General features: G+C 42.3%; 1 protein-coding gene across 4 annotated transcripts in view; it reads left to right on the top strand.

The window, feature by feature from the left end:
- LOC130290806 (caM kinase-like vesicle-associated protein) overlaps positions 1 to 13,034 on the top strand; it is a 99,564-nt gene that overhangs the window by 85,279 nt on the left and 1,251 nt on the right. For all 4 annotated transcript variants that reach the window (XM_056538895.1, XM_056538894.1, XM_056538897.1 and 1 more), the window contains exons 5-10: positions 938 to 1,076; positions 2,380 to 2,500; positions 5,938 to 6,013; positions 6,093 to 6,229; positions 7,372 to 7,450; positions 12,921 to 13,008. In XM_056538895.1, the coding sequence (XP_056394870.1) occupies positions 938 to 1,076; positions 2,380 to 2,500; positions 5,938 to 6,013; positions 6,093 to 6,229; positions 7,372 to 7,450; positions 12,921 to 13,008 (640 nt within the window). The remainder of the gene's footprint in view (positions 1 to 937; positions 1,077 to 2,379; positions 2,501 to 5,937; positions 6,014 to 6,092; positions 6,230 to 7,371; positions 7,451 to 12,920; positions 13,009 to 13,034) is intronic.

Below are 13,034 nucleotides of genomic sequence, written 5' to 3'. Positions count from 1 at the left end.
TGGCATCTGTGGCATGTGGGAGTGGCACCAATCTTGGCATCTGTGGCATGTGGGAGTGGCACCAATCTTGGCATCTGTGGCATGTGGGAGTGGCACCAATCTTGGCATCTGTGGCATGTGGGAGACACATCAAAAGCAACATTTTTTCCATCCACAAGAAACCTCAGAAATGAAGTTAAGTCTGTACAGAATGAATGTGCAATTCCTTCTATTAGCAGACATGCCAGCTGGCCCAAACTAAGTGGGACAAAATCTTTGAACTGAGAGACCGTGGTTCAACACACGTGTAGGCCAAGATGTCAGCCAGTTCAGAGTTGCTTGTTCCAGTGGTTAGGAGACCAACAATGACCTGAAATGACAGTGAGAGGTGCCCAAAGGTGCACGTCTGCCAAATAAAAAGAAAGGCACGTAGGGATCCATCCTGTACTCCCGGACATCACATACCAAGCCTAGGGTATCGAACCCTGTCTACACAAACTATCAGAAGGCACTTGCATGGCATTGGGCTATGAGCCAAACATCCAGCTACAGTTGTCCATTGACCTCACAGCACCACTCTCAAAGGCTATTCTGGTGCAGAGCAAGACGTAAATGAAGCCCCATTTTTGTCTTGGACAAACGATAGCCAGAGATTTGTCTTGACACTATGTGGGCAGTACTATGACTTGCCATTGACATTTCTATTGATTCTGTGATCGACAAAATTCCATAACTTTCCCTTCTTGGTGTTGCCAATTTAATGTTGAGGAATATACAGTATATATATATATATATATATATATATACCTTCAGAAACATCATCTCTATGACAGTCCCGGAGTGTCAATCACTAAGTGTGTATTATGACAGCCAGAGTTATACTTCAGAATTTTTTCAGTGATTGGAGTGGACAGAACTTGTGCCTCGGTGTGTAATGGTAATGCATTCTATCTCACAGGGCCACAGGAGGAGATGTTTTCGACTGGATCCTGGAGCAAGGCTATTACTCTGAGAAAGATGCCAGTAATGTGATCCGCCAGGTTCTGGAGGCTGTCGCATATCTACACAACCTCCATATCATCCATCGAAACCTAAAGGTATAATGTCAGTCAGTGCTGCACAGTGATAGACGTATGGCTGATGTCACCAGGGGGGTGACCTCTGTTCAATATGGGTCAAGTGAGAGAGCTTTCTATTTCGGCAGTATTCTATAGACTCAAATGACTTCACACTTAACTTGGTATCTATGGAAATGAACATTGATCACATCCATGAGGTTTTTTTTTTCCAGGTGACAGGTTACTCGCTTCTTCTTTTCATGGTTTTAATCAATGAGAGATTTCTGAGGTAAATGAGCCTTAAGCCAGAACCTGGAGCAGACACGGTTAAATGCTCCCTAGAAAGCTATTGGATACTGGATGAGACCTTATATTGGGGGGATCTAATTGATGGTTAAATGGTGGGAGGTGGTATAGATTTTGCTTCAAGCTAAGCCTCTGTGTGACGGTATTGATCAGTTTGGTTCTGTGAGTGTAACAATTACCACTGCAGGGGCTCATTATTGGTTGTATTGTATGACAATCATGTCATGGGACTGAGCTTTATAACCTTTAATATGCAAAAAATGTATATTTATATACTGATTAATATTGGGATTTATGTTCATATTAAGTCGTATTATGGAACTGTGTTGTACAACATCCATAGGCTGCTGGGGCTCGTAGCCTAGAATAAAAATTCAAGAAAAAATTGTTCCAATGTATAATGTAATAAATAGATATTCAGCAGAACCCACATTTAGTATCATTTCTTATTTAAAGGGGTACACCAGTGGAAAACAAATGCTTTCAAATTAACTGGTGCCAGTTGTAAATTACTTCTATTTAAAAATCTTAAGCCTTCCAGTACTTATCAGCTGCTGTATGCTCCAGAGGAAGTTGTGTAGTTCTTTCCAGTCGGACCACAGTGCTCTCTGCTGCCACCTCTGTCCGTGACATGAATGGAGGAGGCGTGGCTCCAAGCTTCCATGTTCCAGACACCGCCACTGCCGGCCCAGAGATCGCGAGGGTCCACAGCAGCTGGACCCCCGTGATCAGACATCTTATGCCCTTTAGATAGAGGATGAGATGTTTTCCAGCAGAGTCCCCCTTTAGGGTAGGGTCACACGTAACGGATCTGCATTTTACATTTTACTGTATTTTACGCTGCAGATCCACTGGTGACCCGACCCATTTTGTGCCTCCAGCTGTTGCCACATATTCAAGTGATCTCAATGTATACACATCTCAACCGTTCTATTACAAAAGCAGCTTAAGTCTCCAGTGTAAAGGGGTTAAAAAGGTACTGAAAGGAGGGGCAGTAGAGCTGACAGATCCTATTATGTGTCTCTGTTTCCCCCAGCTGGAGAATTTAATGTATTACAATCAGGATAATCACTCCAAGGTTGTCCTGCGAGACTTCTACCTGTCATGCTTCGAGAGCGGAGAAATTACAGAACCCTGCGGAACCCCTGAGTACTTAGGTAAGCGACATGAATCCAGCAGTGATACATGTAACAATATGTAGTATTGAAAAACATTTTCCCCAGAGTAAGAAAAAATTGGGGGGGGGGGGAACTATAAGTCCCCATGTCAATATCTTGTGGGATTTTTTTCAACCAATTCGTGTTTAAATACTAAGTTATTACAAAATTCTTAGATTTTTACCCAATTTTCCTCAGACCTTAAATGACATACAAATAAACAATTCACATTTCTTTCCCCTGCTTCCTGTCTTCTACTCCGCTACTTTTGTATCATAGTAGTTGAGGCATTACATTCATGAACCAGGATGGACATTACTATTTAAAGAGTACCTGTCATGATCTTGTTAAATTTTATAATCCTCCCAGTTCACTGCCCCCATCATGATAAACCACCCCCTGCCTTTATTTTTATTATTTTTTAGTTTTCTACCTTGATATTGCTCTGTATTTTCTGCTCAGTCTCAGTCAGATTCACAGACTGGGAAGGGGCGTTCCCCAGCAGGCGTGACATCATCTGAAGCTATACAGGGGAGAACCATAAGGAGTGCAATATCAAAAATTAGCTTCAAGGAGAATGCTCATTTAACTCTCGCAGATTGGGAAGAAACACAGAAGGAAAAACATTGCACCTATGGGAAAAGCTTTAAACCTCAGTACTGTAATATACAGTAGAGGGAAAAAGTATTTGACCCCCTGCTGATTTTGTATGTTCTCCCACTGACAAAGAAATGATCAGACTATATTGGTTTATTTGAACAGTGAGACAGAATAACAACAAAAAATATGAAAAACGCATTTCAAATAAGTTATGAATTGATTTGATAAGTATTTGATCCCCTATCAATCAGCAATATTTCTGGCTGCCGGGTGTCTTTTATGCAGGTAAGTAGCTGAGATGAGGAGCACTCTGCTAAAGGGAACACTCCTAATCTCAGCTTGTTACCTGTATAAAAGACACCTGTCCACAGAATCAATCAATTAGATTCCAAACTCTCCATCATGGCCAAGACCAAAGAGCTGTCCAAGGATGTCCGGGACAAGATGTGACCTACACAAGGCTTGAATGGGCTACAAGACCATCGCCAAGCAGCTCATGAGAAGTATACAACAGTTGGTGCCATTATTCACAAAAGGAAAAAACTAAAAATAACCATAAATCTCCCTCAGCCGGGGGCTCCATGTAAGATCTCACCTCGGGGAGCTACAATGATCATGGAAACAGTAAGGAATCAGCCCAGAACTACATAGAAGGATCTTATAAATGATCTCAAGGCAGCTGGGACCATAATCACCAAGAATACAATTGGTAACACACTACGTCATGAAGGACTGAAATGCTGCAGAGCCAGCAAGGCCCCCTGCTCAAGGATCACATGTAGAGGATTGTCTAATGTTTGTAAATAAACAAATTTCTACCTTTTGTAAATATTGGCACCAACTGTTGTAAACTTCTCACCAGGCTGCTTGGTGATGATCGTGTAGGTCTACAATCTTGTCCCTGAAATCCTTGGGCAGCTCTTTGGTCTCGTAGCCCATTCTAGCCTTGTATAGGTCACCATCTTGTCCCTTACATCCTTGGACAGCTCTTTCGTCTTGTAGCCCATTCCAGTCTTGTGTAGGTCTACCATCTTGTCCCTGACATCCTTGGACAGCTCTTTGGTCTTGTAGCCCATTCCAGTCTTGTGTAGGTCTACCATCTTGTCCCTGACATCCTTGGACAGCTCTTTCGTCTTGTAGCCCATTCCGGTCTTGTGTAGGTTTATCATCTTGTCCCTGACATCCTTGGACAGCTCTTTGGTCTTGTAGCCCATTCCAGTCTTGTGTAGGTTTAAAATCTTGTCCCTGACATCCTTGGACAGCTCTTTTGTCTTGTAGCCCATTCCAGTCTTGTGTTGGTCTACCATCTTGTCCCTGACATCCTTGGACAGCTCTTTTGTCTTGTAGCCCATTCCAGTCTTGTGTACGTCTACCATCTGGTCCCTGACATCCTTGGACAGCTCTTTGGTCTTGTAGCCCATTACAGTCTTGTGTAGGTTTAAAATTTTGTCCCTGACATCCTTGGACAGCTCTTTGGTCTTGTAGCCCATTCCAGTCTTGTGTAGGTCTACCATCTGGTCCCTGACATCCTTGGACAGCTTTTTGGTCTTGTAGCCCATTCCAGTCTTGTGTAGGTCTACCATCTTGTCCCTGACGTCATTGGACAGCTCTTTTGTCTTGTAGCCCATTCCAGTCTTGTGTAGGTCTACCATCTTTTCCCTGACATCCTTGGACAGCTCTTTTGTCTTGTAGCCCATTCCAGTCTTGTGTAGGTCACCATCTTGTCCCTGACATCCTTGGACCAGATCTTTGGTCTTGTAGCCCATTCCAGTCTTGTGTAGGTCTACCATCTTTTCCATGACATCCTTGGACAGCTCTTTCGTCTTGTAGCCCATTCCAGTCTTGTGTAGGTCACCATCTTGTCCCTGACATCCATGGACAGCTCTTTCGTCTTGTAACCCATTCCAGCCTTGTGTAGGTCTACCATCTTGTCCCTGACATCCTTGGACAGCTCTTTCGTCTTGTAACCCATTCCAGCCTTGTGTAGGTCTACCATCTTTTCCCTGACATCCTTGGACAGCTCTTTCGTCTTGTAGCCCATTCCAGTCTTGTGTAGGTCACCATCTTGTCCCTGACATCCTTGGACCAGATCTTTGGTCTTGTAGCCCATTCCAGTCTTGTGTAGGTCTACCATCTTTTCCATGACATCCTTGGACAGCTCTTTCGTCTTGTAGCCCATTCCAGTCTTGTGTAGGTCACCATCTAGTCCCTGACATCCTTGGACAGCTCTTTCGTCTTGTAACCCATTCCAGCCTTGTGTAGGTCATCATCTTGTCCCTGACATCCTTGGACAGCTCTTTCGTCTTGTAGCCCATTCCAGTCTTGTGTAGGTCACCATCTTGTCCCTGACATCCTTGGACAGCTCTTTCGTCTTGTAGCCCATTCCAGTCTTGTGTAGATCTACCAATCTTGTCCCTGACATTCTTGGACAGATCTTTGGTCTTGGCCATGGTGGAGAGTTTGAAATATGAATGATTGCTTCTGTGGGCAGGTGTCTTTTATACAGGTAACAAGCTGAGATTAGGAGTGTTCCCTATAAGTGAGTGCTGCCAATCTCAGCTGGTTAGCTGTATAAAAGACACCTGGGAGCCAGGAATCTTGTTGATTGATCAAATACTTATTTCACTGAGAAAAATGCAAATCACTTTGCATTGTCGTTGTTTTTCTGCCTCTCACTGTTTAAATGAACCTATTATTAAAATTATAGACTGATCAGTTCTTTGTCAGTGGGCTAACAAACAAAATCAGCTGGGATCTAATAATTCTTTCCTTTATTTTACATTTCCTTATTTTATTCCTCCATTTCTGATCACTGCATATCTCATTTGTCTTGTCAGCCCCTGAGGTGGTGTCCCGACACAGATATGGCCGTCCAGTTGACTGTTGGGCAGTAGGTGTTATTATGTTCATCCTGTGAGTACTAAAGATTGCGGTACAGTAATGAAGTTCTTTGTTTCATAGACCAACCCATTGTCACCTCTTTATTTTTCAGCCTTTCAGGGAACCCTCCTTTCTATGATGAAAACGAAGAGGAAAATAGCGAGAATCACAACAGGAAAATTTTCCGTAAAATTCTGGCCTGTGAATATGAGTTTGATTCTCCATATTGGGATGTCATCTCTGCATCAGGTACATGCCATTTCCCCAAAGTGACAGCACTAGAATGGAGTCCAGTGTTAAAGGGGACCGTCACGCCCCCTTCCATAGACTTGCATTGAGGGGGCGGGGCGTCACACGGGGGCGGAGTCGTGACATCACGATACTCCAGTAAACATAAAGGGAGAAAAAAGATGGAAGAGGATAGCGCCTCGCATCATTCTGTGGAATAATCCCAAGCCACGAACCCCAATGTCAGTTACACTCACCTGGGGTGCGTCTCGGTATGTGCATATCACCCTCCATTTGGGGTCAGATGATCTCGGGCTGCAGCCTGCAGGGTTCGGCCAGGTACTCGGTTCGAGGTCTTCCAGGAGCTTAGGATAATGTGCAAAAGGAAAAAAGGTGGCCTGCTGTGGCGCTGCCTCTTAGAGATCAAGATGCAGATTCAGTCTTATCTGATAAAATCTCATTTATTGATACATAAAGTGAGTTAACAGACATGCAAGACGCGTTTTGGTTGTAAATTCCCCGGGGTGGTAGGGGTTTGCTGGATGGGCGGGTGCTTCAGATGCATGCTAACTTTATTACTGCGGGCAGAGCGGCGCCCCCATCAAGAGTGCGCTCTAGGCGGCTGCCTATTTTGCCTATAGGCAGAGCCAGCCCTGACTACCACAAGTGTCCAAGGAAGGCCATTTTCGGAATGCAATTTGGTCTATACGATATTTGTAAGTAGGTACAGATTAAATTTGCTACCATACTAATCCTTTCTATACTCTACTACATTTAATTGACCAAAATAATTAGAGATGAGCGAATTTACAGTAAATTCGATTCGTCACGAACTTCTCGGCTCGGCAGTTGATGCCTTATCCTGCGTAAATTAGTTCAGCCTTCAGGTGCTCCGATGGGCTGGAAAAGGTGGATACAGTCCTAGGAAAGAGTCTCCTAGGGCTGTATCCACCTTTTCCAGCCCACAGGAGCACCGGAAAGCTGAACTAATTTATGCAGGATAAGTCATCATCGAGAAGTTTGTGACGAATCGAATTTACTGTAAATTCGCTCATCTCTAAAAATAATATTTGGCTAACAAGACTTTCCTCCTACTACTTATACTGTATATCAGACTAATTCCTATAAGATTTGTTCACTCACCATAATCTTATTTCCAATAGCGAAAGATCTAGTGTCCCGTCTGATGGAGACGGACCAGGAGCAAAGAATCACGGCACAGGAGGCATTAGGACACATCTGGTAAGAGTCCATCCGCAGTAATAACTCTGACCTCTCGTGTGGTTATTCCTGTCTGTTCAGACTACGTCCTGTTGCTACAGATCCAGTCCAAATTTTATCAACTCAAAATGATGCACCCTCTGTATACTTTGATTTAAAAAAAAATAAATAAATAAATAGGTGAAGGGGTTTTCTTCAAATCTACATAGGATACTGAATAATATTGTAGATACTTTGTTTTACTGTGCTTATCTTGAGCTAAATCACATCTTATACACCAGTGGTGTTCAACCTGCGGACCTCCACATGTTGCAAAACTACAACTCCCAGCATGCCCGGACAGCCGTTGGCTGTCCGGGCATGCTGGGAGTTGTAGTTTTGCAACAGCTGGAGGCAAACTGGTTGGGGAAACACTGACCTAGGCTGTCCAGGCATGCTGGGAGTTGTAGTTTTGCAACAGCTGGAGGCGCACTGGTTGGGGAAACACTGACCTAGGCTGTCCAGGCATGCTGGGAGTTGTAGTTTTGCAACAGCTGGAGGCGCACTGGTTGGGGAAACACTGACCTAGGCTGTCCAGGCATGCTGGGAGTTGTAGTTTTGCAACAGCTGGAGACGCACTGGTTGGGGAAACACTGACCTAGGCTGTCCAGGCATGCTGGGAGTTGTAGTTTTGCAACAGCTGGAGGCATTCTGGTTGGGGAAACAATGACCTAGGCTGTCCAGGCATGCTGGGAGTTGTAGTTTTGCAACAGCTGGAGGCGCACTAGTTGGGGAAACACTGCCCTAGGCTGTCCAGGCATGCTGGGAGTTGTAGTTTTGCAACAGCTGGAGGCACACTGGTTGGGGAAACACTGACCTAGGCTGTCCAGGCATGCTGGGAGTTGTAGTTTTGCAACAGCTGGAGGCACACTGGTTGGGGAAACACTGACCTAGGCTGTCCAGGCATGCTGGGAGTTGTAGTTTTGCAACATCTGGAGGTCCGCTGGTTGAAGATCACTGTTATACACCATTTACATCCAGAGCTGCATTAAAAATTCTGTTGCAAACAAGCTGACCAGAGTCAATTCTGTGCGTTTACAATAGAGTCTATGCACACGGCAGACTTTCCGCTTCTGGAAATCCGCTTCAAATTAAGGGGGTGCTCCTGTGAAAAACTTTTTTTTTTTTTTTTTTTTTTTTTTTTATCAACTGGTGCCAGAAAGTTAAACAGATTTGTAAATTACTTCTATTAAAATAAAAATCTTAATCCTTCCAGTACTTAGCTGCTGAATACTACAGAGGAAATTCTTTTCTTTTTGGAACACAGCGCTGTCTGCTGACATCATGAGCACAGTGCTCTCTGCTGACATCACGAGCACAGTGCTCTCGGCTGACATCTCTGTCCAGTTTAAGAACTGTCCAGAGCAGGAGAAAATCCCCATAGCAAACATATGCTGCTCTGGACAGTTCCTAAAATGGACAGAGGTGTCAGCAGAGAGCACTGTGCTTGAGATTCAGCACAGAGCTCTGTGTTCCAAAAACAAAATAATTTCCTCTGTAGTATTCAGCAGCTAATAAGTACTGGAAGGATTAAGATTTTTTTAAAGGGGTACTCCGGTGGAAAACTTTTTTTTTTTTTAAATCAACTGGTGCCAGAAAGTTAAACAGATTTGTAAATTACTTCTATAAAAAAAAACGTCATCCTTTCAGTACTTATTAGCTGCTGAATACTACAGAGGAAATTATTTTCTTTTTGGAACCCAGTACTCTCTGCTGACATCACGAGCACAGAGCTCTCTGCTGACATCACGAGCACAGTGCTCTCTGCTGACATCTCTGTCCATTTTAGGAACTGTCTAGATCAGCATATGTTTTCTATGGGGATTTTCTCCTGCTCTGGACAGTTCTTAAAATGGACAGAGATGTCAGCAGAGAGCACTGTGCTCGTGGTGTCAGCAGAGAGCACTGTGTTCCAAAAAGAAAATAATTTCCTCTGTATTATTCAGCAGCTAATAAATACTGGAAGGATTAAGATTTTTTTAATAGAACTCATTTACAAATCTGTTTAACTTTCTGGCACCAGTTGATTAAAAAAAAAAGTTTTCCACCAGAGTACCCCTTTAAAGCCCATAGACTTCTATGGGATTCCGCACTCCCATTCACACTTCTGAATTTGTGAATGGGAGTGCGGAATCCCATAGAAGTCTATGGGCTTTAATTTGAGGCGGAATTCCGCAAGTAGAAATTCTGCCATGTGAATAGACCCTTAGGCTGGGTTCACACTGCAGAATTTCTGCCGGAGATTGAGCCGGTGGTGCTAGGACCGAGCAGACTGCATTGCTGCCCCCATAGACTGCAATGCATTTCTGGGTGGATCTTTTGGGAGATCTTCTTAGAAATACATTGCCACTTATGGGACGGCAATGTAGTCCGCACGGTCCTAGTGCCGCCGGCTCAATCTCCGTCAGAAATTCTGCCCAGAATTCCACAGTGTGAACCCAGCCTTAGCATTATAACATACTATACACTGGTGCCATATACTCTACATCTTCCATTATGCACTGTATCAATTCATGCTCTGTAGGACCCGACAGTGACTGGAAATAGGTAACAGGAAATCAACAGAAGCTGTAAATCAGCTCTGGATGTGACCGGAGCCTAAATCAATTATATAATTCTGGATCAATACAAGTTAAAAAAGCACTTTAAGATTATTATTTTTTTTTTTTTTGCTTATATAGTGCAGCATAGACTAATATTGGAGAAAAATGTTTTGGCTCTTGTGTATTCCTTGTGCTTACCCGTTATAAAAGATATGGCAGACATAACATTTCTATTTTTTATTTTTTCTTCTTATATAGTGCAGCATAGACTATTATTGGAGAATTTTTTTGGCTGTTGTGTATTCCTTGTGCTTACCCGTTATAAAAGATGTGGCAGACATAACATTTCTATTTTTTATTTATTAATTTTTTGCTTATATAGTGCAGCATAGACTATTATTGGAGAATTTTTTTGGGCTCTTGTGTATTCCTTGTGCTTACCCATTATAAAAGATGTCGCAGACATAACATTTCTATTTATTTATAAAAAAAATTCTTATATAGTGCAGCATAGACTATAATTGGAGAATTTTTTTTGGCTCTTGTGTATTCCTTGTGCTTACCCGTTATAAAAGATGTGGCAGACATAACATTTCAACCATATTAAAGGGGTACTCCGGTGAATAACAATTCTCCAGAAAGTTAAACAGATTTGTAAATTACGTCTATAAAAAAAAACTTAATCCTTCCAGTACTTATCAGCTGCTATAAGCTCCAGGGGAAGTTTAGTTGTTCTTTTTTGTCTGACCACAGTGCTCTCTGCTGACACCTCTGTCTGTCTCAGGAACTGTCCAGAGAAGGAGCAAATCCCCATAGAAAACCTCTCCTGCTCTGGACAGTTCCTGAGATAGACAGAGGTGTCAGCAGAGAGCACTGTGGTCAGACAGAAAAGAACAAGTCAACTTCAGCAGCTGATAAGTAGTAGAAGGATTAAGATTTCTTAATAGAAATAATTTACAAATCAGTAACTTTCTGGAGCCGGAATACCCCTTTAATAGAACACAGAACCACAGAAATCATTTCCTAATTCTGCTTTGTACATTTCACATGAATCCTCTGGAGAGGGGATGGAGCCTGGTGATCACCTGGTCATCTTATAACCTCACTAAACTCATAAGTGGGTCAGTTCACATTATGTGCAGTTTTATCATGTTTTCTTATTCAAAGTGAATTTGTAGAGAAATATTGACATGAGGTGAAAGTATAATAATAACGGAGGTGTTTCATGAAGATTTGAAGCCTTTAGGATAGGTTCACATGTTGCATTCTTACTGCATTTTGTAGCTTATTTATGGTAGCTTTTTGCACCATGTTTTGACAATGCTTTTGCTGTGATTTTTCAAAGTTGAAGTAAACATTATGCATTTTTATTGCAAATTGTAAAATTGCAATAAAATAGTACAATTTTCTGCAATTTCAGAAAAAATCACATCAAGAATGTAAAAAAAAACAGCAAAAATGGAAAGTGTGAACACAGCCTTAGAAGAGGTGTATAACTACTAGAGCTGCTGTATAAATATAGAGCTGGAGGGGAGGTGTATAACTGCTATTTATACTGATCCCATAGAGATTGCAGCAGTATACAGATAGAGCTGGAGGGGAGGTGTATAACTGCTATTTATACTGATCCCATAGAGATTGCAGCAGCAGTATACAGATAAAGCTAGTGAGGAGGTGTATAACTCCTAATAATCCTTATCCCAAAGAGATAGCAGCAGTATACAGATAGAGCTGGAGGGGAGGTGTATAACTGCTATTTATCCTGATCCCATAGAGATTGCAGCAGTATACAGATAGAGCTGGAGGAGAGGTGTATAACTGCTATTTATCCTGATCCTATAGAGATTGCAGCAGCAGTATACAGATAAAGCTAGTGAGGAGGTGTATAACTCATAATAATCCTAATCCCAAAGAGATAGCAGCAGTATACAGATAGAGCTGGAGGGGAGGTGTATAACTGCTATTTATCCTGATCCTATAGAGATTGCAGCAGCAGTATACAGATAAAGCTAGTGAGGAGGTGTATAACTCATAATAATCCTAATCCCAAAGAGATAGCAGCAGTATACAGATAGAGCTGGAGGGGAGGTGTATAACTGCTATTTATCCTGATCCCATAGAGATTGCAGCAGCAGTATACAGATAAAGCTAGTGAGGAGGTGTATAATTCCTAATAATCCTAATCCCATAGAGATAGCAGCAGTATACAGATAGAGCTGAAAGGGGAGGTATATAACTATTATATATCCTGATCCCATAGAGATACCAGCAGTATACAGATATAGTTTGCAGGGGGATGTATAACTACTATTTATTCTGATCCCATAGAGATAGCAGTAGTATACAGATTGAGCTGTGAGGGGAGGTGTAAAACTTTTCTATAGCCTGATCCCATAGATGTAGCAGCAGTATACAGATAGAGCTGGAGGATAGGTGTATAACTACTATATATCCTGATCTCCCAGCAATAGCAGCAGTATACAGATAGAGCTGGGAGATTTAGCTGGGTATTTAACTACTACATATCTTGATCCCATAGAGATAGCAGCAGCAGTATACAGATAGAGCTGGTAGGGAAGGGGTTATTGAGCTGCTAGGAGAGTATGATAGATGATGATGTCTTGTAGTTCACAGGAAGTCAGCTGTACCAGGACTGACAACTTCCTCTGACACTTTAAATCCTGTGATTTTTTTTGTGGGTCAGACTGGTAATCACATGACCAAGTTACAGTAATGAAATTCATAGATGCAGCTGTGCTGGAATGAAACACATGGCACTGTAGGACTATTGATGGTGAGTCTGCATGATACAGGCAAAAAAATAAAAAAGCACAGTGGTTCTTTAAGCAATGTTCTTTAGAGCTACAATTTACCTGTTGTCTTTCTCACAAATTGACTTTTTTTTGTAGGATTTCAGGAAATGCTGCTTCTGAGAGAAATCTTAAAGAAGGCGTGTGTGCACAGATTGAAAAGAACTTTGCTAAAGCCAAATGGAGGGTGAGTACTGGAGTCATTGATAGGGT

This window comes from Hyla sarda, chromosome 9 (genome assembly GCF_029499605.1).
Source record: "Hyla sarda isolate aHylSar1 chromosome 9, aHylSar1.hap1, whole genome shotgun sequence".
In the NCBI taxonomy this organism is placed as follows: domain Eukaryota; kingdom Metazoa; phylum Chordata; class Amphibia; order Anura; family Hylidae; genus Hyla; species Hyla sarda.
The sequence above is the reverse complement of the archived record's forward strand: the minus strand, read 5'-3'. Positions and strand labels throughout refer to the sequence as shown.